Source organism: Bubalus kerabau, chromosome 4 (genome assembly GCF_029407905.1).
Source record: "Bubalus kerabau isolate K-KA32 ecotype Philippines breed swamp buffalo chromosome 4, PCC_UOA_SB_1v2, whole genome shotgun sequence".
NCBI lineage: Eukaryota > Metazoa > Chordata > Mammalia > Artiodactyla > Bovidae > Bubalus > Bubalus kerabau.
Window position 1 is genome coordinate 45,384,445 of NC_073627.1, and position 25,552 is coordinate 45,409,996.

The 25,552-nt window shown below is 40.8% G+C and overlaps 1 protein-coding gene across 1 annotated transcript; it reads right to left on the minus strand.

The window, feature by feature from the left end:
- Positions 1–7,963: 7,963 nt before the first annotated feature.
- Positions 7,964–22,941, minus strand: WSB1 (WD repeat and SOCS box containing 1). Its single transcript, XM_055577183.1, has 9 exons — positions 22,603–22,941; positions 17,567–17,735; positions 16,308–16,576; positions 14,793–14,924; positions 13,475–13,575; positions 11,023–11,195; positions 10,161–10,274; positions 9,328–9,435; positions 7,964–9,086 (listed from the first exon to the last, which is right to left on the minus strand). Exons 1-9 carry the CDS (start codon positions 22,640–22,642, stop codon positions 8,927–8,929), a joined length of 1,266 nt encoding a protein of 421 aa, XP_055433158.1. The 5' UTR covers positions 22,643–22,941; the 3' UTR covers positions 7,964–8,926.
- Positions 22,942–25,552: the final 2,611 nt, after the last annotated feature.

Below are 25,552 nucleotides of genomic sequence, written 5' to 3' on the forward strand. Positions count from 1 at the left end.
TGTAATTACTGATCTTCTCTGTAACTGCTATTAGTTACAGAGGCACAGAGAAGCTCAGTTCCTCCCAAGTTCCCACAGTTAGTAAAGAGCTGGGATGCTCACCCTGGCAGTTTGGCTACAGACTCCGCTGTCAGCCAACTCTTTCTGTTGTTTCTGTCGGGGAAGTGTGTAATTTCCTCGGTTCTTTCTCACCACAGCAAAAATTTGAAATGGCAGACCAACCAGTGGTATAGCTCGGTTACAGCTCAGTTTTATTTGGCAAGCAAAGGAAAATATATCCTCGAGGCATGAGGACAGGATGACCCAAAAGACGTGAGATGCTCAATTTTGGCTCCTCTTTTCATGTTTTTTTTCTCCTCCCCCGAGCCTGCCCTATGTAAATTGGACTAGCCAGGAGGGCTGTTTGTTTCACCTGAGGTTCTCACTCCAGTCCTCTGACCTTCCTTCGTTTTATTTTCACAGGCTTTTTCCTTTCTTTGTCTTTTAGCCACTGCTATTTTGGACTCCTTTTTCCTATTCTAACTACCTAACACTTCCAGTGATAAACTCAGCAAGTAAGGCCATGAATAATGATCCAGTCTGTGACCAATTATAGCAATTATGAGGTTGTTTTTTCCCCTGCTTTGCTGTTTAGTTTTGCAGGTTTGTTTTCATCTGCTTTCAACACTGGGATTCTCGGAGGTCAGGAACTGTCTTGGTATTCCCTGTACCATCAGGGTCTGGAATATGGCAAGTGCTCGAGATATGCTGAGTGAATAAATGAATGCATGCATGAAGGAAGGAAATAATGAATGAGCGCATGAATAACAGGTGTAGGAATAGAGGGAGCCGCAGGATGCTGAGGAAGGCAGGGTAGGACAGCCTCTGCCTGGGCAGAGGCAGGAATCAGGCCAGAGGATGACTCTGTGCCCTGACCAGTTCACACCCAAGGGCAGCTAAACAGTATCCTCAGACAGTCTGTACCCACAGCCTGATTGATGGTTCCAGTAAAACCCTCTGCTGCCTGGGGCTGCAGCCTCCCCACTGCCCTCCCCCACCCCTCCCAACCCCCAGACTCTCTGCCTTCCCCTCCAGTGGAAGGAGGCTCCTCCTTGGGCTTTAGGGCTTGTGTCTTGGGAGCAGGCAGCCAAGTTCTGCTTCCCAGCCTCTTGTCCAGCCCACCCTGATCATCTGACTGTTCGCATGAGACCCTGTGTAGGGTGTGGCTGTTTTGAGGCCTTTGGCATTTCTTTAAGGAAAAAAAAATGCTAAAAACAATGGCTCAACACACTAAAAAAAAAAAATTCTCCAATTTGCCTCAGATTTGCCTTGGGGAAGAGGATAATCAAAAACACCCATGGTCCTTGCTGCTATGGACTCTTTTAAGCTTAAAGCTTGTGAGCATGCTCAGTTGTGTCTGACTCTGCAACCCCACTAGGCTCTCCTATCCATGGAATTTCTTAGGCAATAATACTGGAGTAGGTTGCCATTTCCTCCTCCAGGGATTGAACCTGTGTCTCCTGCATTGGCAGGTGGATTCTTTACCACTGCAGATTTCTAGGCATAATGACAGCTTCCTGTCTTAGGCTAGGCCTCAGTATGCTTTGGGAGCTTAGTTTCATATTAATCCTGATAACCCTGGGCATTAGGTACTAGGATGATGTGTAATTTCACAAGTGAGTAAGAGGAAGTTCAGAAAGGTCAGGAGACTTGCCCAAGATCACACAACAATGAAGAAGTTAGAGCAAAGATTTTAAACCGAGTTATTTCTTGATTCTGAAGCTTATGATCTTACAGGTGTATCATCAAATTCTGTTTTGGCCTTGTCTGACTGAGGATGTGTCAGTGGCCTTTCGGTAATTAGTGTCTAGAAAACAGGTCAAAGTGACCCACTTTCTACAAAAAAGTTCCAGATGGATGTTCCACATCTCTATCTACCCTTGCCCTCCCACCCCTCAATCACAAAATGAGATATCAGGCATGGGATCTTCTGTGTTATTTCTGAGAGAAGGAATAATATGCCGTTTTTGTCATCTTTGGACTTTTCCATACAGCTTGGCTTAAAGAAATCATGAGAATCTTTCAAAACAATGATGGTATGAAGACATTACTTTAAAAGTACATGTGTAGATTCATGTTTATTGAAGGTTTACTTACTTTTAGATCCTATTTTGCTCTGCCTGACAGGAAGCTCGAAGTTAAACTTCATGCTCGATTTGCACATTGAGTGTTGTGTTTTTTTCCCAGGGCTTGGGGTCAGAAAGCCTTCAAGGGTTTGAAACCTGACACCACCATTTACAACCAGGTAGCTTTTTGGACAGTTAGTTATCCCCATCTGTGCCTGTTTCTTCATTTATAAAATGGGGGTAAGAATATCCTCTTCATTGGGTTGTTGGAAAGATTAGATTATATAGGCTAAGCACTTAGGACAGTGCCTGGATCATAGTAAATGTCTGTGCTAAGTCACTTCAGTCGTGTCCAACTCTGTGCGACCCTGTAGACGGCAGCCCACCAGGCTCCCCTGTCCCTGGGATTCTCCAGGCAAGAACACGAGTGGGTTGCCATTTCCTTCTCCAACACATGAAAGTGAAAAGTGAAAGTGAAGTCGCTCAGTCGTGTCTGACTCTTAGCAACCCCATAGACTGCAGCCTACCAGGCTCCTCCATCCATGGGATTTTCCAGGCAAGAGTACTGGAGTGGGGTGCCATTAGCTATTCTGTGATTTTAATAGATTTTTTGTTGGATGGATTTCATTGTCAAGCCATTTTTCAGGAAGGGCTAATGGATCCCCCTTCACTTGCCTCATGGACTCTCACTTAGTTTACCACCTGTTTCCAGTGTCCTCTACTCCTGACATTATCACCTGTAACTTGCATGTAAATAACACTGACATAGTTCATCAAATCCTAGATGCCACCAATTATAATCTGTACCACTTAAAAAAATTTAAAGATCGATTTCGAAAATGCATCCCAATTTCAGAGATGTCAGATGTTGAGGGATAAAAGTATAGCTTTCAATCCATGAATGGTGAGAAGGATCTGATCCTGTATTCCCGACTCAGGCCCTCCCTGATTGTGAACTGTCCCTGCTCCTTCGATGGCATCTGTATCAGTTGACCAAGATAACTTGTCCACATGACCCAGTGCCATCCCAGTGGTCCTGGTGGTTGGTATTCCCTCTAAGTCAGTCCCAGGCAAGCACATCTAACCTTGTCCATACAGCTGGTGCAAGGGGCTCAGGTTTCCCCTGGAGGTGCCAATTTGTAAACTGACCTGGTGTTGATCTTTAAGGCCTGTGGCTTTAAGGTCAACTGACTTTCTCACTTTTTATGACCGCTTTGCTGCTTCCTGCTTCAGCCTGAGTTGGATTGTCCTCATGGGCAATAAAAATGATTTGTTTGAGACAAATTTCTAAGAAGAACAGTGTGGGGTTAGAACTAACCAATGTCCAGTGTAATTTCCCCAGGTTGTGGGTTAAAGCACAGGGCTCAACAATCATTTTCTTGTCTGCGTGGGTTTCAATTGCCAAATTTTATTTGGAGTGTTTCCTTCTAGTTTTTTTTTTTTCTTCTCCATGATCCAGGGGAAAAAAGAGTGTGTTGGGACTAACCCCAGGGGATTGGCAGCGCAGGCAGGGACTAAGGAGTCTAAGTTTGGCTGAGTGCCTTCCCTAAAAGCTAGCACCCATTTTGTAGAGAAATAGGGCTCTGGAGACAGAGCAACTGGAATTTAAATCCTTGATGTCATTTCTTAGCTACATGACCTATACTGAGTTAGTCTCTCTGAACCTCCACAGATGTAAAGTGAGGATAATAATACTTCAGAGTCATTGGGAAGCTCCAGGAATAGCAACGAGCACACGGCCAATGCTCAACAAATGGTAGTAACACATGCTGAATGCTGCCTACTACATACCCAACACTGTGCAGATATGAAATATTAGCAAAAGCCACTCATGGAGAGGAGGCACTCTTACAGCATTTTTTAAGTTACCTGTTGTTAAGCAGTCAAGCTAGCAATCCCCCAAGTTCTTCTTGAGATGCAGCCTCAGCCAGCACTTCTGTGAAGTCCTCTGGGCAGCTGGCCTCCTGCAGGGTGAGAAACTGGGCCAACCTACCATATGAACATTCTCCTGATCTGAGGCCAGATGTGGCCAAGCCTAGACTTCTGGGTCCTCACAGGTGTTGAGCATCATGTCCCAGTCTGAGGGAAGTGCTTTCTCCACCCAGCACATGCTGGATAGACTGGCGCTATGGCTCTCATCCCAACTCCCCAGCCTAGGGGTACTTCCATGCCTACTGATCAGGGGTTGGTCTCTCCTTTCCATGGCACCAACAACCTGCCAGTGTGACCCAAATGCCTACCAGGGGCAGAGCCCTGTGGGAGAAAGTTGAGAGGCCCTCCCAAGTGTGAAGCATTTGCCTTCTAAATGGGGCACCAGCCTCTAAGGAGAAGTAACCAGCAACAGGGCATGTTTGAAAGGCCAAGCAAATGGTGTGGAAATTAAGATGATCGAATTCAAGGAAGGGGCAAGACCACTTTGGGTTGGGGCAGCTTGTCTGAGACCACCAAGGAGAGACCATCTAGGTCATAAACTCACATATCTACAAGGTTTGGACATGTCGTGAAATTGAGTGAAACAGGTTTGAGTCATAAAATAGGGGATGGTGCGAACACTTTCGAATTGAGGGCTGCAGACTCTTACAACACAGTTGACCCCACAGTCCCTGTTTCTAAATTCAACTAATATCATTGAAGAGACAACTTGAAACCTTTGTAATTCCTGTGGAATCATTTTAGAGGGTCTTAGAGGTGGGGAGATGGTTGAGGATTACAAAGAAATGGGTACCTGTGTGCTCACCTAGCGGAAAAGTATGTCTTTATGGTTTCTATTTTATACTAGCCTCATTCCTGGTTCTATTTTGTATCTTTCTCGGGTATCTTTTAATATTCATCTTTTCCTGTAAGAACATTGCCTTTTTATTTAACAGTTGGGAAACTTATACACAAAATTTACTGGAGTTGCTACTTCATCTATCTTCACTGCAAGTCATTCATCTTATTCCTGACCCACACTTGATTTCTACAGTCCACACTTTGTTTCTGGACAACAATTTTAAAAAATAGCTATTGGTGCTTCGGCCTTATTTAAAACAACAACAAAAATCACCACTGTCACTGTATTACAGATTTTGCTAAACAAAGTTTAGGTTTACTTTGAGACCAGAAGAGCAACTTCTCTGCTGTATTACTGGTGGAAAAAAGTTCCTAGATTTCTGTCATCTAAAAGAGAAAGCACAAGGTTGCAGTCTCTAAAAGGCAAAATAATTGGAGTTCATAAAAATTAAATTAAATCTTTCTCCTTCTCCAATCCTAACCTGATTCAATCTTTTTTTCTGATTTCTCAACTGTTAAACCTTTAAGAATGCCATATCACAACCACACAAAGCTACCCAAACATCTGTAAAACAAGTAGGTCATTTTATACCTTATTCATTTTGCTTTTGGCTAGAGGCAAGTTTCACAGGGGAAAGAGCACGTTGAGACTGCAAACTTATCTTCATTCCTCCCAAATTTGTTACCATAAACGTAAGCCATGGTTATGACCACCATTTTCTTGACTGCACTTTGTTGTTCGCTACCAATAGCTCTCACTTCTCAGGGAAAGGATTTTAAAACAAAAACCAGTGTAACTGATACTTTCTCTATAGTGAACCCATGTGTTACTCTACTGTACTGCTTGTGTTTTATCATCTAAAGTGGTGGTGGTGGCTAAGTCGTGTCCGACTCCGTGGACTGTAGCCCGCCAAGCTCCTCTGTCCATGGGATTTTCCAGGCGAGACTACTAGAGTGCGCTGCCATTCCCTTCTCCAGGGGATCTTCCTGACCCAAGAATCGAATCTGGGTCTCCTGCATTCTATAGTTAAATGCATTTTCTTAGGTCAGAATTACTTGGACAAAATGTTATTGCCAACAAACCTTCACTTTAATTGACGTGGAGACTGGACTGTCTCTATGGTTTCTGGCTTGTGAGACAGTATTTTACTTCTCATGGTTTGTATTTCTGTCTCCCTGTGCGGGCTGGCTGACAGCCAAGTCCTCTGCACCCATCAGACGCTGCCTCAGCCCAGAAGCGTGCTATATTTGCAGTTCAGCCGTTTTTGGTCTTGCTGCCCTAAAGGCAGTACAAACCAGTTGAATCCAACTTGACCTCAATCGCAAGCAGGAAGGTGATTTCAAGGATCATCAACTTATTTGCCAACCTCAGATCAAGTTACAGGTTTTAAAGTCACTTAAGTTGTGAGAAAAACAGATTGCCTACTGAGGGTGAGAGGCATTTTCCTATGTCCACATGCACCCTTAAAGGGGTCCTAAAACAGGAAATGAAATCTGAATGTAAAGGCTCTCTTGCCAGTTCTCCAAATGACATGAAAGCAAGCAGCAGTAACCATTTTAAAATCATGTAGCTAGAATCTGACCCATCTGAGTATTCCAGTCACATCTTCCCTACCTTCCTTTGGTCACTCAGCCTAAAGCATTACCATCCTGCTATTACCTCTTCCTGATAGAAAGATGGGAAATGTAAGCGTGCTTCTACTTACATTCCCCAATCTTGTTTTCACCATGCACTATGGTTTTCATGAGGAGATGGCAAGCAATTCTGGCTTTCTCTGAAAATTTATTGTCCCAAAATGCTATTTTTACTTAATTGGATATGCTGATTGGAAAGTAAATAATTTAGTGGTGTGAAGGGTAATGGTACCTTATTACTTGATAAAGCAGAGGTTTTATGAAGCAAAATGAAAACCAAAAAAAAAATCACGAGGTTTAAAGATAAGCCTGTTAGCACCACTCTATGTTAGTTGCTCAGTTGTGTCTGACTCTGCAACCTCATGGACTGTAGCCTGCCAGGCTCCCTTATCCAAGGAATTCTCCAGGCAAAATTACTGGAGTGGGTAGCCATTCCCTTCTTCAGGGGATCTTCCCGACCCAGGGATCAAACGTGGGTCCACACCATTGCAGGTAGATTCTTTACTGTCTGAGCCACCAGGGAAGCCCATTAGTTCCCCTAAAAGATCATAATTTTCTATTGCTCAGTAATTTTAAAGTAAGCATTTCTACAATGGTTCTCCAAGAACAAACCAAGTAAAACTGGCTGCATTCATGAAGCATTAGTTCTCAGGTAGTGCCCTGTTAAAGGGAGTGAAAAAGTTGGCTTAAAACTCAACATTCAGAAAACTAAGATCATGGCACCTGGTCCCATCACTTCATGGCAGATAGATGGAGAAGCAATTGAAACAATGAGAAAAGACTTTATTTTTTGGGGCTCCAAAATCACTGCAGATGGTGACTACAGCCATGAAATTAAAAGACGCTTGCTCCTTGGAATAAAAGCTATGACCAACCTAGACAGCATATTAGAAAGCAAGAGACATTCCTTTACCAACAAAGGTCCATCTAGTTAAAGCTATGGTTTTTCCAGTAGTCATGTATGGATGTGAGAGTTAGACTATAAAGAAAGCTGAGAGCCGAAGAATTGATGCTTTTGAACTGTGGTGCTGGAGAAGACTCTTGAGTCCCTTGGACTGCAAGGAGATCCAGCCAGTCCATTCTGAAGGAGATCAGTTCTGAGTGTTCATTGGAAGGAGTGATGTTGAAGCTGAAACTCCATTACTTTGGCCACCTGATGCAGAGCTGACTCGCTGGAAAAGACCCTGATGCTGGGAAAGATTGAAGGCAGGACAAGGGGATGACAGAGGATGAGATGGTTGGATGGCATCACTGACTCAATGGACAAGAGTTTGAATAGGCTCCAGGGGTCGGGGATGGACAAAGAAGCCTGGCGTGCTGCAGTCCAGGGGTCGCAGAGAGTTGGACGCGACTGAACTGAGTGCCCTGTAGTTGTGCAATTTCTTCATTACTCTTGTTAAATGTGCTTGTGGTTGGTGCTTCCAACATATTTAAGAAACATTTGCGATAGATAGTTTTTTCAGTCTTTAATTAGAAAACTCAACAAAAATATATATATTTTACATAATGCATACATTCTTAATATCTGCAGGTAAGATAAATAACAGAAGGCAAAAGCAGATATACCGTATTGCTTCTCTTTGGCAAGTCACCAGTATTACCCTCTGCAGAAACAGGATATGTGTATAAAATAAACAAAACAAAACAAATCCCCACCACAGTCTTAACTGTCCCTTAGTACAAACAAAATATTTAGCAATAATACAGTAGATGGATTTTTCAAATTGACTAAAATTTATAGTACTTTATTTATACCACAGGGGTTAAAAGTAGCAAGCTGCTTTCCAAAATTAAGGCCCGCAGCAACAGTTAGGGGGAAGAAAAAAAAAAGACATGCCTTTTTCCTGGTTATATCCTATTTTTAATTTAATAATGTCACATTCAAACTCTACCTCTCAGATGCCACTCCTAACAAAAACAAAATCCTTCCCTCGACAGAAGCTGTGTTTTACTTGCAGGTTGGTTGTCTGACCACCCCCCAACCAAATACACATTTTGTATGGTGCAATTCAGCTTTCTTAAGTTAGTATTTACCAGCTAACTCAGTGTTACAGAATAATAAAAAGTTACTTCCACTTTACAGCAAAGATATATACTGCGGCTCTACTGAAGCAACATATACATGCTGAAACTAAGAATGAGAAAAGCAAAAGGGTCCATTCAACACATAGCAGCTTATATATAAATATATACATGTATGTATATGTTTTCACAGTTAAATTTTAGAAAAAAAATTTACATTTGATATGTTCAGAAATATTTCTAAGGTCTATAAATATTTTAAAAGCTCAACTGATCAAAATGCAATACAAGAATCTATCAAATTAAATAAATCTCCTAAACCTTGAAGTCAGTAAAGCTTGAGGTTTGTGTAAAGTGTGTTCAGTCCCTAATACTAGGGAAGGCAGCGTCCTCTAAACACGGTAGGAGAGAAACTCTAAAACTTTGGAAGGAACCGGCAGCTCCTGGACTTGTTGGGTGGGCATCACTCTCCGGATTGACATGCGACATAAATGTTGAAGGCTAGGGACTTGCCTTGGAGTTGCCCAAAAATATACACTTCCGTCATGTGTCCTAAACAGAAACAAACAAAAAAACCACAGGCTCAGTCACACAAATCCACGTATTTCATCATCCCACAGTTCAAACGATTACCACCAAGGCTGTGAGCTGCAGCCACAAACCGCACATTAAAACCTGATTAAGGAGACCTGCAATCATATTATAAACAGCCCTTATGGAATTTACTGAGTAACATACAGGCTGCTTTGACTAAAGCCAACTTAAATTGCCTCTTAAGAGAAAAATCACTTACCCAGCAGCTAAAACACTGCCATCAGTAGAAAAGGCACAGCAAAGACCATTGCTCAAAGGTGCAACCTGCACAGGATAATCCTCATCAATTCTCCAGAACCTCACCATTCTAGAAAGGAAATAAATTGTCCAATAATTATCTAGTTGGAAATTTAAGGTAAAAGCAACTTTTAAAATTTAGAAAGAAATGCCACTCTGAGCTAAGTCAGAACCTACCTAAACAAAAAGGAAAACAATGATTATTGGCAAATAACTCTCCCCATGTTTCTTAACATTCTAGAAAGATCATAATGAGTCACTGTCTAAATTGATGTTCCCAAATTGCTTAGTGCCATATCCAGGCACACTGATTAAAGTATGGGAAAATGGAATGGCTGCATCTAGTTTCTGATTCTTACCAAAAGCAGCACATTTCAGACACATGACATTTCATCCTTACAGTCTCAATTTCAGCAGGTACTAATGACTGTTTTTACCATTTATTTCACTTTGACAACGTCCTTGTTTCAACCTTGATATTACTTTAAAAAAAGAAAAAAGAAACCTGTCAGCTGAGCTAAAAAGCTAATTAAAAATGCACCTAGTTGGCCTGAACTCGTTAATAAAGAACACAGGAAAAGGCACTCATTATCTTCAGCTTACACAAATACTACTCAGGCCAATATTTAAGACACACCAACATCTCCCAAAGTGTTGTCTGGATAGAAAGTCATTAAAACTCAAACTGTAGAAAGATTTTTTCATCCTTAAGAATGTTTTTTATTAAGTAGAAGAATGAAAGGAAATCTTTAAAAGACAATAATAAATACGTCAAGCTGTAATTCACACACTTACTTATCATCAGCAAGGCTTGCAACGTGCAGTCCATCATGACTAAATGATACAGATCGTACCCATCGGTCATTTGCTCCTCCAGCAAATATTGGAGTGGGTGGTGGAAACAGGTGCCTGAAGTAAAAGACATGTTTTAGGGCAAGTGAGAGTCACCTCAAGAAACAAAACTACCTTGTACATCAGTCTTTGAATAGTTTAGAGTGGCCTTCATGAACACAATTGAGAAGACGGAGCAGACCCACTTTAAACAAAGTAATTAAACCTAATTACTAATCTCCTTTTTAGAGTGGTTTAAGACTCTTAAGACTAAGTTTATGGTTCCCCAACACAAAACTCTAAATATAATTACCACTTCTACAGAGTCATGTCCTGTTAAGTAACACGATCTGTATCAAGACAGTCAAGTTTATTGGTAGAATTTAGATGCATTATTGAAGGGCATACTGCTGAGTCACTTCAGTCGTGTCCGACTCTGTGCGACCCCACAGACGGCAGCCCACCAGGCTCCGTCATCCATGGGATTCTCCAGGCAAGAACACTGGAGTGGGTTGCCGTTTCCTTCTCCAATGCATGAAAGTGAAAAGTGAAAGTGAAGCCACTCAGTCGTGTCCGACCCTCAGCGACCCCATGGACTGCAGCCTTCCAGGCTCCTCCGTCCATAGGATTTTTCAGGCAAGAGTACTGGAGTGGGGTGCCACTGCCTTCTCCGATTAAAGGGCATAAATGATACCCAAATTTCAAATTACAATAGATTGTAAGTTTAGATGTCACATGTTAATGATTCTGATCATCTCTGGAACTTCTTAAACTACACTGATAGTAGAGAAGAATTACAGACTGAAATAATACATGCTGTACCCACCCAAATTCCATCAGAATGGCTCCAGTGTGTGGATCCCAGATATACACTCGAGTATCATAAGATGCCGTAGCCAGCAATGCTCCATCAGGAGAAAACTCACAAGCTACAACATCATGGTGATGCCCTTCTAGTTTTCGTATCATGGTGTATTTATCCATATTCCAAAGGAAAACCTGCAAGAAAAGGCACATGTTATAGCTTCATTCGGACATGCAGAGGACAAAATCGCACATCTTAAACTAAAACAGCTAAATTTAATTAAGATTATATTAAATTAAACATTATAAATTATGAATAATTAAAAGAATATGCTCAGTGTCATAGTCAGATTAAAATCAGTTTTTAAGTTAATTAAAGTAGACATGCAAATTCTATTTCAAATGTTTCTGTTAAATGTTAATTTAAAAATAAGCCTAAACACAAAAAAGGCAATGCAACTTAACCACAAAATTATACTGAAATCCATTTATTCCAAAAACTAATTAACTAAAATATATAAAAATAAATAGGGTTAAGTACTACAAACCCCTTTTTTATTTCCAGAAACTACCAAATTTTTTAAAAATATACAGACAGAAAATATAAGGTTAACAAATTGTTACTCCATTGGCATCTCCCTTTGAGTTAATCACTTGTTTACAATAGGCTTGGGTCACCAACGTGAGCCTAGGAAGAGAAACAGATACTGCAAGCAAAGAGAATTTTTCACAGCCAAATGAAATTTCTTTGGCAAACAACAAGGATGTTAAACCACATTACAAAATGAAAATGCTAATTTACAAAAATAATACAATTAACATTTCTGTGAATCAAGATTTGCCAATCTTATTTTTCCCAAACCGACCACAATCATTAGTCATTTTAAGTGTAAAACATTTAAGTTACTTTAGTACTAGTTCACACATAGTTTTAGATTCTAAAGATCAGTGTAGTTAGACTGTGCAGAATAGCTCTAAACAGGACTCTAATGTTTACTTCAGTCTGTTATATTAAACATCAGCTTAGAGGTTTGTAACAATCCTAATAAGATAAACTCGCCTCCTCTTGGAGTAAAGCAATCCTTTTTGCTACTTTTTTTCTGCACAGACACAATATATTATTTCCAAAGAAAATAAATACAAACTTTCAGTTGGATCAAAGACTTAAGGTATCTCTAGTATCACAATGAATTCCAAAAAATAGCACAGAGAAACCATTTGAAAGCCAATTACATTACACTAAATTGGTTTCACATGTTAAGACTCCCAATTCCACCAGACTGGAAGATCAATTACATCGGAGGAGTCAGTTGGTTTCACTGCGGGGGGAATTATTTTTAATTATTTTTAAAAAGAAAAAAAGAAAGAAAGAAAAGCAGAAAGTGGACATCGACCAGCACCTGTGTACGTACAGTACACCTTGCAGCCGAATGCAAGGTTACTTCATCCTATGGTAAAGGTCGCCCCCAGCCCGGTAGCCAGAGATGCCACTCTTTCTGCCCAGCTAACACCATTGTGCGCCTGTGTGCGAGTGGTGCCAGCATAACCTCAATCACACCAATATTGCTGCCACCACCTGTGACAGGGAAAGCAAGAAGCATATGGAAAACACACAGCCTAAAATAGCAATGTCAACATCTAGCTTTGCTCTTCTTATGATTTTTAAAGAACTGAGTATTTTCCCCCTAAACTGTCAACATTTGCAACTATCATTTTAACACACTTCTTGGCTAAATAAAATCCATTTTAACCAGACTCCCACCCCCATTAATTCAAAGTGTATTGTGATCATCACATTTATTTGGACTTCAACCATTTTCATAAATACCTGAAGCTAGTAAGATCACTTTAACTATACTAACACAGAGCTAGTAGATAACTGAGTAAAGGAGGGTCCATCAATAAGGGTAACTCTCTTAAGAGTCACTTTATACTTAATCTGTCTACAGGTATGCTATGCAAGACAGACCATAAAAAATTTAGATGAAATTCACTCTAGGACATACATGACTGTTATTTTTATTCTTATTAGATTTTTAAGTTACTTTTTTTCAGTTAAATGTCCAGGACCAGCTGGGACTCAAAACTTTTTAAACAGCAAACTGGACCAAAAAAAAAAAAAAAATAGAACAACAGAGAAGAAAGTAATTAGCAAGGGAATGTTTTAACATTTGGACTAGATCTCTTCTACAGCAATATATACTTTTCTAGATCTTATAAAAAATAAAATTGCCATACCCCATATTTTACATATATCATCTCTAACTAAAGCAACCCAAAATTTCTCACTTTATAATAATCAATAACTACATTTATTTAATTTCCCTCATGCAAATTCTCCCCCATCATGAAATAACACACTTAAGATATTTAAGACACCGAGCACAGACTTAATAGGTTACCAGATTTAAAATGATTTTGCATAATTATTACAATCCAATTCACAATAAATATACAGGAACTTTGACACATACTGCTTTACTGGCTCCCACTGAACACAGCATAGAAGAGTCAGGAGAGAATGCACAGCTATACACCCAGTTCTGATGGCCCCGCAATACTTTCATCATGTTTCCTAACAAAAAAAAAATATCTGTGTTAACCCTGGAAATGACTAGCATTTCAAAAATGGCAGAATCACAAACCTCTAAGGGGCGGTGATCTAAAACACTACAGGTGTACAACAGGGGTTGGCAATATATACCCGTTGCTTATTTTTGCACCTAAGTTTTACTGAAACACAAGCATGCCCATTGTTGCGGCAACAGAGGAGAGTAACTACTGCAGAGATAGTATGGTCTACAAGCCTAGACGGTCACCATCTGGCCCTTTAAGAAAAGGTCAGCTGACTCTTAGTTTTTGTTTTTGTTTTTTTTTTTAACTTTTGGGATTCCCTTAACAGCTAAGCAATTAGAGAATCGATAAAGGTAGAAGAGGTGCCACATAGTTTGGTAACAGTGTATTGTTCTATCAGGTAATGGTTACTACCCATAAGCCGAAACAAGTCTCCAAATCTGAGGGTCCTGTTTCCTACTACACTCAATTTAAGCTAACTTGTCTAAAGCCTGTCAACTTCCAGCTTGAGGCTGGTGGAGCACCAATGGGTCTTAATATAAGGTTTTAGTTAAAACTTAAATTCTTTCACTGGAGGTTAAGAAGGGGGAAGAAATGCTCATCTCAGGTCCTCTCAAACAAGGTAGATTCCCCAAAACTGTGAAAGCACCACAATTACCAATGTTTCCAAAAAAGCTAAAACTTGACACTGACATTCCTTTTACTATATTGGAGGGTAAATCCCTTATTTTTATAATTTCTTACTTAACCTATCCAAGTTATGTTTAGTATTTACATATTATAAATTCTGGTGTGTAAATCATGTTTGAATTTACATTTTATTAATTACTAAGGAGTATCTTTCATTACATCAAGATCTTAAATTTTCACTAAGCAAATAGGAAGTTGATAACCTTCCCCAATATAAAGGAAATAAACCAACCCAAACCAGTTCGAATAAAACCTTAAAACTGATATAGATTTTGTCCTCAAATAGTTGATACAGATCCGTGTAGTTAGTTTCCGAGTGTATCAGATTGTTTACTTAGAGTAACTGCTGGCTCCTATTCCAGGTCATATTTACAGTTTTGTTTGATGTGCACAGGGAAAGGGGCCAAAGGACTAAGCAGAGAAAAGGAAACTATGATCATGTCACTTTTAACATCAAGTGTTTGTAATACATCTCAGTAATAATACCCAGAAACTAATTCTTTTCCACAGCCTAGAAGATAGACATACCATCATCTTTCAGGTCCCACACTCTCAGAGTTTTGTCTCTTGAAGCTGACACCAGGATCAAGCTCCCATCTGGAGCAAAAGTTAAATCTCTGACCACTTCAGTATGATCTACCAAGTTAAGGAGGAGTTTTCCTAAATGCAATGGAAGGTCAGAAAGAGACAATGTTAATAATTTTTACCAGCTTTCATATTTTTAAAAATCAGGTTTCTCATCGTTAAAAAAGGATAGAAATATATGGGTACCTCCTTTGTAAAATGACTCGTTTTTTAGTGTGCTTTTACTGTTATCTTTAGATTCACTATTTATAATGTCTTAAAATGAATTATTTCAAAGATACCAAAGCCTAAATTTATTAGAAAAATTAAAAGGGAATCTCCAAAATGTGAACAAACTCTTGGACCAAGTCAACTTAATATCAAGAAAATCTGCATCATTTAAAATCTTTGTGGGATTTCCCTGGTGGCCCAGTGGCTAAGATTCCACACTCCAAATGCAGAGGGCCTGGGTCTGATCCCTGGTCAGGGAACAAGATGTGGCAGGCCACAACTAAGACCCCATGCAGCCAAATAATTTTTTTTTTTTTAAAGATCCTTGTATAGTAACAGCCTAAATTTTCAAACATAATCTCAATGAAAAAAAGTATTTATTCATCTACTATATGAGTTTTGCTTTTCTATGAAAAGTGATGTGCTTACCTTTTAAACTTTTTCCCAGAATTCAATCAAATTTACTGATTCATTATCCCCACTCAATGTTAATATTGCTTGCTGTATTCTAATGTACATACTGTTTTAAAGCTCATTTTTAAAAATCTTTTAAATTTTGGAGTACAGACTAACAGTCTGAAACTATACATTTTAGGTAGTAAAGAGCACATTTACTTTTGGGGAGGGGGGGTCGGGCAGGGGGGCGCAGCAGGCATGTCTCGTGTTTTGTGAGACCTTAGTTCCCAGACCAGGGATCAAACCCATGCCCCCTGCACGGAAGCACCCACCAAGCCCTAACTACTGGACTGCCAGTGAATTCCCAGGACATATTTACTTTTAACTGCCCAAAGAATTTAACTTCTCAACCTACCTGGTTAAACTTTAGATAAAATGTCACTAAAGCCTTCCAGAGGCTAGATAATGATTGCTGAAAACCAGATCTACCTTGAATGCCTCTAAGCTATTATATATTGAAAAAGTATATAAGAAAACATCTTGCAATTGGAGTCATAAAGTACATTACTAGTTTACAAGTGATAATTAACTAAATGTTCCTTAGGCATGCCCTTCCTACTATAATATTCTCTGAAGAGTCATCAAGCAATATGAACTCTATTTTCCTAAATTAAAACTAAAAGCTGCAGATGCTATTTAGGCCAATAAAGATATATGTATAAAGACAGATTCAGAGGATCAATTCTTGCTTCTCCGTAAGTTAAAATCCTCAAATCGTATTCTTCTAGTGTCTACAAATTATGCTTACATCATAAAATAATCGAGTTTGCTTTCAAGACTATGACTTCATACCTGTATATACATCCCATATTTTGATACGTCCATTGTTTAACCCTGTGGCAAGGAGTAGCTGATCTTGTCCAAATCTGAATCGATGCCATTCTATATTTACACAGCGACTCTGTTTCTCCGGAACTGAAGATCCAAAAGCAAGACTCCAGACTATATCCCCACAGTCTATAATATGTTCACGAGGCTTATTTTTCTGACCACCATCACTGTTTTGTCTTGATAATCTTAAACTACTTGAATTGGTGATATTCTTGGTGCCATGCAAGAGACTGGTAAAAAAAAAAAAGGCCAGATTGTCATCTAGTTATTATTTATTCTGGACTCCTGTGGATACTAAATAATAAGTGTTTGCTAAAATAACTTCCATATTATTATAGTAATACTGAGTAACAATGGAATCCTTATAGATGGGAAAGGGAAAAGTCTGCTATCAGCTATGTGGGCATGACCAAATTCAGACTAAAATCCTCAGTGTCTAAGAAAAAGTTCAACAATAAAAAGCAATTTGTAATTTCAAATGTGTTTCAATATATCCTTACTGACGTAGAACCCTATATTAATTAGGACTCTTTTCATTAACCCAAAAGTATAAACAAGCAGAAAACAAAAAACTGAGAACATATTGTGAAGCTGACACCAGAAGACTGTCTAATGCCGTAATGATCAGCAGTGATAAAGACATGAAGGAAAGAAACCGTGACAGTGAACCAGACACAAGAAGAAGGGAAAGATGTTAAATTCAGCGCACACATTTTAGAAACTACACTACGTGTGTATGCTCGCTGCTCAGTCAAGTCCGACTCTGCGACCCCGTGGACTATAGCCTGCTAGGGTCCTCTGTCCATGGAATTCTCCAGGCACGAATACTGGGGTGGGTTGCCATTCCCTTCTCCAGGGGAGCTTTCTGACTCAGATCTCCTGCACTGCACGCAGATTCTTTAACACCTGAGCCGCCAGGGATTTCCCTGGTGGCTCACACACATTTTAGAAACTACACTATCAAGGCACAATTAATCTGCCTTTTACTATATGGGAAAGAAAAACACCAAACTATCTGAGAAAATATTCTGTAATATATAATTAAGGCTAGACAATTCTTTCCACAGATTTTCTAACAAATATATTCAGCTTATGATCAAAACACATTTAAAACAGTCTTCAAAAGAAATAACATAAAACAACAAAATAATTGTATTAGTCCACACAGAAAAAAGTAAATTCTACAGATAGATACAAAATACAAAAAAGAAGAGTCTTACAAGTTCTTAAGGCACTGGGACCACGGAACAAGCTTCACTGTGCGATGTCCTTGCGACCAGGCAAAGTAGGAACCATCTGGGGCAAAAGCAACAGTCCAATTTTCACGACCACATTTCTTGTCAAAAGGAGCTGCTGGAGCTAAAAGTTCACCTATAGTACGTGATCTCACTAAAAGAAAACAGAAAAAAATACAAGACATTGTATATAACAACAATGAATTTGAGACTGCATCTGTATTACTGTGGCATTCACTCAATTCCACTGACTTTTCCCCCTTTTTTATGCACCAAGTTCTGCATTCTACCCTTTGAAGAGAGAGAGGCTGCGTGAAGACCCCTTGATGATAATAAACATCTCTGTAAGTTCTGGCAAAGTGATTTTCCTAAAATTTCCCAAATCAAGAACTTTTAAAGAAAGTTTCAATTAAGGGAAAAAAAAAAACCTGGTCAAATAAAAATAATGTAATGATCTCTCAGGGCTACCAATTACTGAAGTCCTGACTGTCACACAGCCTTATGCTTATATTTTCCCTTTGATTTGGCTGTGCCAGATCTTAGTTGTAGCATGTGAGATCTCCCATATTTGTTGAGACACGCGGAATCCAGTTCCCAGATTGAACCTGGGCCCCCTGCATTGGGAGTACAGTTTTAGCCACTGGACCACCAGGGAAGCCCCTGCCTTTATGTTTTCAAATTACTAACCTTTAAAATGCAAGAAACCAAAGTTGCTCTACAGGAAAAGTATCTTCTGCAAACAGCCGCTTTCAAAAACCATAATCCACTGTATAGTATTATATCACTACTCAAAGGAAGCACTATTAAATGAATGGTCTAGTCAGACCAGAATATTCTTATCTTTTTCGGGTATAAGAAAATCCTCCGAACTTTAAAATGCATTATGGGGATTTCACTGGTGATAGAGTGGCCAGGACTCTGCACTTCCACTGCAGGGGGCAGGTTCCCCTGGTTGGGGAACTAAGGGCTCACATGACAAGTGGCACAGCCAAACAAGCGAAAAATAAAATAAAATGCATTATATTTGTGATTCTCAAATAGTGGCCCTCAGCATCTTCCTAATGGGCCACCAAACTGATCCCCAAATGGAAGTAATTCTTTTTGTTTTTAAGGACAAAAAAGTGGAACAGTTTCATGTGTTTCTGTTTTTGTGCACAGGCAAATGCGGCTGCCGTTTCCTGGATCCGGGAAAGGGTCGAGTCTGTCACCACTGCTGTCTTGGGTCTGTCTTGATTTAAATTTGCTGCTCTCCCTTTTCAGTTATAAGTCACCTTCAGTTTAGTTTCCCGTTATCTATTTTGTGGTTTGCTTTGTGGTCAACCCTGTAATCTATTTTTTATGTTTTGGGCTTAAACTTTCCAACAACGTAGTCTACGTATTGCGATTGAAATGAGAGCCACTGATACTCTTACTGCAAGAGCAGATACACTTACGCAAACCCCCCAAGTGTACTCATTTCAGTGACACAGCCAGTCTCAACGTATGCTTTGCCAACAGCGAGCGCAGCATCTGGCATGCGACAGGGGCTCAGCAAATGTTTATTGAACAAATATGAAAGCACAAGTATAAATTCCCATTCTTAAGTGATATAACTATTTCCTTGCCCAATTCTTTGCCACATTAAACAAATGAGATACGGTTTAAAAAGTAAAACAAAACTGAAATCTGTTTTCCTGTGATACTCATAAATATAAACATGCACCTATTCTGGCATAGCTGAGATTATCAGAATATTTCCTTTTAATGACTCAAAATCTTCCTTCTTGCCACTCCACCCACTCAGTCTTGTGTCTGATCAAAGAGAATAAGAGATCCTGCGCTCACATGACATTCATATATTGAAGACAGCCATGACATCAGTAACGAAATCTTTTCACCATGATAAAATCTGGTGAGTTTTCAATCATCCCTTAGATTGCATTGTTTCAAGTCCATTCTCTACCTTCACTTTCATACTGTTCTGGATAAATTCCAGTTAATAATGGCCCTTAAAACCGTGGAACCTTTTCAATTAAACACATTATTATAGGTGTGATTTAATCAAAGCAGATCTCTGCCCCGCCCCACTGCCCCCACCAATACCCCTGCCCCACTTGTATCAAAACAGTAACAATTTCATTGGCAGGAACATGACTTTAATATACAATTCACAAACCAGTGACACTCTTGATGCCTGCAGAATGATTTTTTAAGCATACAAATGACAGTGTTCCCTGGTAGCTTAGGGGTTAAGATTCTGGGCTTTCACTGCCATGGCCAGGGTTCAATCCCTGGTCAGGGACTAAGACCCCAAAAGCTGTGCAGCAGTCAGACAACAACACACACACAAATGATTTTAGAAAAGGCTTGCTGCTTCATATTCCCCTCCATGCCTTCAAGCCCACACTCTTATATCATCATTTATGTGCCTGGCCCCTCAATCTGAAACCTCCGCCTATTTTTTTAAGGGCGGGGGGGGGGGGGGGGGCTTCTCTTTAATCACATCTTGTAGAATCCACAAATTTTAGGAGAAAAAAAATATCAAAGTTCACAAATAAGGGACGCCAAGTTCTAAAATTCAACTGAAAAACATGATTTTCTTAAAAAGAGAAAGCCTCTGATTAAACTAGATGAATGTACTTATAGGACCACCCTCAACAAATATTGCCAAATAAATACACTATACCATTACAAGTATTTAGTTAATAATTACTGTTTCTTTGCTTATTAACAAGATATATAAAATGATCATTGCATTTAACCAAATAATTTAAATATTTACTGGTACAATATTATACACTAGCACAAACTTGATAATGAAGAAAAAAAATCACTTGAACTTTTATATATGACCTGCAACTGCTGAATGTTAGTATCCTAAGACAGTATGATTTAACAACCTGGTATAAGGGAAAGGCTGCCTGCCAGGGAACCTGGCCATAAGACACGACACCATACACATCATCTGAGTCACTGCTCAAACAAGCAAACCAGATTCAGCTCCTTCGCATTCTTCCCTGCAATTTCATAACCATAAAGGGAGGGTCTGTGGCACAGCCTTGTGAAAGAGGGCTGTAGCTCTAGGCAGTGACTGCCTGTCATATAGACTTCCGTCATCAATCACGCAATCTTGCCTCCTCTTTCAGTACTTATTTGAGAAACCAGCCACAGAGGTCCTTACTGATAGATACAAAGCTACAGAGGTTTTAACTTTGTATCCAAATGATATATTTTAAAAAGAAACAAAGAAACAAAAACCCAGACTTAAAAAAAAAGTTTACAAAAGGCAAAAGTTCTTTTAGATATTTGGCATCTAGTTAGTAACTTTATACTATAACCAAGAAATAACACTGAGACTTAAACATGCAAAAAATAATAATAATTTAAAAGGCTACTTAGTGGGTGGTTCCATCTCATGCTGGTATGCTAAGAAGCTCTGTCCAATTCACTGAAGAAAGGATTGGAAAGTTTTCAAAATGATTCAATATGAAGTAAAATACAGATACAAGAAAGGCAAATCACTCATCCTCAGTGTCACTACGAGTAGGGGAAAAAAAAAAAAAACCCACTGGACTGAGAATAAGAACTTTTGAGTTCTATATTCCACAGTTCAACAATTGGACATGAATTTTGTCTTTTCTGTATGTTTAAAATAGTTATTAAAACCAGGGGTAAAGTCCCCTCCTAACCTGCCAGTCAACCTTATCTGTAAGAGAACAAAAGACCAGAATTCTAAGATAGCTGTCTCTAGGTATAAAACTTCACCCACATACAGGATAGAGGGCCTTTTGGCTACTTTAGCTTCTCCATTTCTCTAGAAAACCTCCTCCAAATATTCAATAAAGGCATCAATTTAGTTGAACAACAAGGAAATGCAAATGCTTTCTGCTCAGTGGCTACCTCCAATTTTCATTTAACACAGTGGTGGGGAGATGCTAAATCTATTTCATTTTTTAAAGTAAAAACTGTATATCTGTAGATAAATGTATTATGATTATATATTACATATATACAGACATACATATATATATTTGGCTGCCCTGCGGGGCTTGCGGGATCTTTAGTTCCTGACCAGGAATCCAACCCAGGGCTCGCAGTGTAAGCGCCCTGTCCTAGCCACTGGACCGCCAGGGAATTCCGCAAACTGCATATATTTAAATAACGTATATAATACGATAAGTTCAATGTTTACTAAACAGTCAAACCTCAACTCCCCTTAAAGTGATTCCACTTTAAGGTATTTTACCTTAAGAGAGGATTTAGATAATGTAAGGTGCTTTCAAGTGAGTCATTGGGGTAGGTCCTAAAGCAGGACCTTCAACATCTACTGGCCTGTCTTCAGCTTGGCCACTAAGCCTGTTTCCAGACAGCCTTTTCAAGAGTTCGCTCTTCTGTAAGTCAGCTTTTCTCCGATCACTCCACCCAACCATCCTGCTCCTCCCTGCTCCTCAGTATATGAAAGATAACTGAGTCTCCTCCCCTGAGCTTGCTGCCTTTCTGAACACCATACCATTTTTAAAAACATTTTTTCCAGGTTGATAGCTGCATTCCTCTTTATAGTTGGTATACACGAAGACCCACCCCTTAATAACAGCTCGGAACAGACAAGTATACTTTTCTTCATCGGAAACTTTTTAAGAGCCCAGCCCTCCCCTGCCCACTCGACGCCCCAGGCCCTTAACCAAGAGAAATCCAGGAGAACGGCCCTGCTCAGACCGCCAGAGAAAAAAACTAGGGTGCGGGGAACAATTCCGCCCCGGCCCCACGTTCCCTGCAGCTCTCGCCACTCGGCTCTCTGGTCCCCTTTGCCTCCTCTGCGCGCCGCCTCCCTCCTGGCCAAGCGCACAGTAGGCGCCGTTTCAATTCTGATCCCATTTACCCTCGGCGACACCCACCCGCAGGGTAGCTTCCTTCCTCTTCGCTCCAGGGCTCGAGCCCGACTCACTGTCCTTCCTCAGACTCACCCTCCTCTGGGGAGTCCCTGCCTCTCCGTCGCCCCCGCGCGCTCGCCAGCACCCCTCACCCACCGTCCCATTCCTCACCGATCTCTTTCTCGTTGACCCTCGGGGGAAAGCTGGCCATCTATGGGATACCGTCTGATTCCGGGGGCGCGATGCGGACGCAACGACAGAGAGGCTAAAGGCGAGCGCCGAGGGGCGTGACGCGGGCTGGGTCCCTCCCGGTCCCGGGGACAGAGGGGAGGGGCGGGACGGTCGCAGAGGCTCCTGCCGACTGCCCCGGGAAAGCTCTGGGAGGCCTCTGACCGAACTACAGAGTTAAACACAGACAATAGATGCTGGTCCCTTCCTCCCGCCTACGAAGGAAGACACTTCCCTCCACGCTGCCGCGAGCAAACGAGACACTGGAGACAAAATGGCGGGCGGCGCGAGGGATATCTGGAAGCCGGGGGCGGGGATCGTGGCGTCATAGCGCTATTCCCCGCCTCTCGACGTTCGGGACGTGACGGCCTCGGCTCCGCGTCCCGCCCTCCCTCCGGGTGAGCGCGGGCGTTGTCCTGGGGACCCGACCGGTAGCCGGAAGAGCGCGGGGGCGGGAGGGGCGGGGGGAGGGGCCGCTGCACCAGCCAAGGCCCCCAAAGCTAGGCTGAAACCTACGGACTGTGCGTTTAACTCGGTCTGGATTTCCTGGCCCGGGTCCCAGCATGATATTTATAAGTTGAAGCACCTTTGAAAAAGCAAATCGAGAATTGTATAATACACATTAGTCCACAGCTTAAAGATTGCATGAAATTTAAACTGACTGTACTGTAAGGAACAAAAAAGACATTTCACGTTTCAACTCGGTTTGGCCACCTCCCCGGCCTTTGTACGCTGGGGAACTGGAGGTTTCACGGGTAAAAACAATGAGAAGACAAGGAACATCGCAATGCACCACTCGTCCGGCCGCCAGCATTCTGACGTGAGCCAGGCGGTTTTTGGAAGAGCCGAGGTGACCCGACTTGAGGAACAAGGAGACACGGGCAGGATGGCGTGGCGTCCCGCCCTAGCGGGAGACCTCCTGGGCGGCTTTTGTCCTGGCTGCCTGCTCCCTGCGGCCGGGCCTTCCTCGGGGCTTCAGCGAGGCTGGCAGTCAGCAGTGTCGTGGCCACTGGCCAAGGCAGACCCCACCGAATCTGCCCAGAGGAAGCTCCTCCTTCACCCAAGGCCTAGGCCTCTGGGAGGCAGCTAACCATTCCGACAGCAGGGATGATGCAAGTGTCGCTGAGCCAAGTTGGTTCCGGTCGGAAGACATATTTGCACTTTAATGGGCTCTTCTGGCGGAGAAGGCAATGGCACCCCACTCCAGTACTCTTGCCTGGAAAATCCCATGGACGGAGGAGCCTGGTGGGCTGCAGTCCATGGGGTCGCTAAGAGTCGGACACGACTGAGCGACTTCACTTGCACTTTTCACTTTCATGCATTGGAGAAGGAAAGGGCAATCCACTCCAGTGTTCTTGCCTGGAGAATCCCAGGGATGGGGGAGCCTGGTGGGCCGTCTCTGGGGTCGCACAGAGTCGGACACGACTGAAGCGACTTAGCAGCAGGGCTCTTCTGTGGACTCTGAACCTAAAGAGTCTTCTTTCCCAAAATTGTTTATCTTTTGTATTCCCTACCCTAGTGAACACGTCCAACCAGTCACCTAAGCCAGGAGCTGGAATGTTTTTAGACTCCGGCCATTCCCCGTGTGGCATTAGTCAGTCCACAAGCCCTGCCAGTATTTTCTCTTAAACTGTTCTGGAGTCTGTCTTCTCTGTTTTTAAACAGCTGCCAGTGGCTTGATTCAAGAGCTGTTTGTGTCATCTCTCTTAACGACTCTTTATAACCTCACACCCTAAGAAATCGCCCTCAATATCCTGGTGCATTTCCTCCTAGTCTTTTAAAGATTTACTAGCTGTGTGTCCTTGTGCAAATTAGTTAATCTTCCTATGCCTCAATCTTCTCATCTATAAAATGGAAATAATATTACCAACTTCACAGCTTAGAGAATTGAATTCATTAAATTATGAATTGAATAACTGAATTAACAAAAAACATTTAGAACAGGGTCTGGCAACAAAGTGTCAGATACTAAGTATAACATAAATGTTACATACTATTTTTTACATAGTAATCCCAACTGACTGCAAAATTGAAAGATCAAAATCTCTTAGAAAATAAGGAATTGGCAAAAAAAAAAAAAAACATAAAAAACAACATAAGAATGTGTATAATCAAAATCATAAAGAAAAGCTCTGAAAAGCATTGACTTCCAAAACAAAGCTGATCCAACACTAAAAAGAATGAATCTCATTCTTGAGTTACTTCGAAAACATTGCTGCCGAGTGGTTATCTACTAAGGCTGATTTAGTCATAATTTTTTATGTGGATATCATTTCTTTTGAAATTTTTGAACCAGCATTTACTATCTTGAAATGTAATCTTTTAAAAGTTTACATCCTCTCGTATTCCATTTTCTTACATCTCAGCAAAATGTTATATTGAACTGTCTGGCATTTTCATGTAGTTCTCTCTCTCAAGGATGTGTTTTTCTACACCATTTTCTTGTACCGCAGGGAAATACATAAGCATAAAAGAGGGGAAGCAAAATTATTACATTCTTTTGTTCAAGGAGAGTAACCATTTTCTATGTAAAGAATTAGAATTTTGGACTACAATATAAAATTTGCATCTTGCCTTTTTTCCTTATGATAAAATAATATTTTCCTATATAGATTAAAAAACTTTTCTCCACATCATTCTCCACTTCATTTGGAGGTGAGTTTTTTTTTCCTTTCCTCTTTCAAAATATGTAATAACTTGATGGTGCAGAACGGTGGGCTGCTTCATATTTCCCTTGATATCATGAATGTGTCCAATTCAATATTGTGGCCTGTTTTGGGACAATCCATACTCACCAAAAGCTATCATTTCAGGTGGGTTGCTGTTAAGCTATGTATCTACACAGGTCTCTGAAGTTACAAACATCTAAATTAGCTTTAAATTAGGAAGATTT

Bases quoted from the DNA above. Each gene is read 5' to 3' on its own strand.
- WSB1 (XM_055577183.1), bottom strand. From the start codon at position 22,642: ATGGCCAGCTTTCCCCCGAGGGTCAACGAGAAAGAGATCG. The intron at 14,925-16,307 runs GTATGAAGTCAT...CATTGCATTTAG, and splicing joins AATATGGGATGTATATACAG to GAAAACTCCTCCTTAACTTG. The intron at 10,275-11,022 runs GTGGGTACAGCA...CTTTTACTTCAG, and splicing joins GCCATTCTGATGGAATTTGG to GCACCTGTTTCCACCACCCA.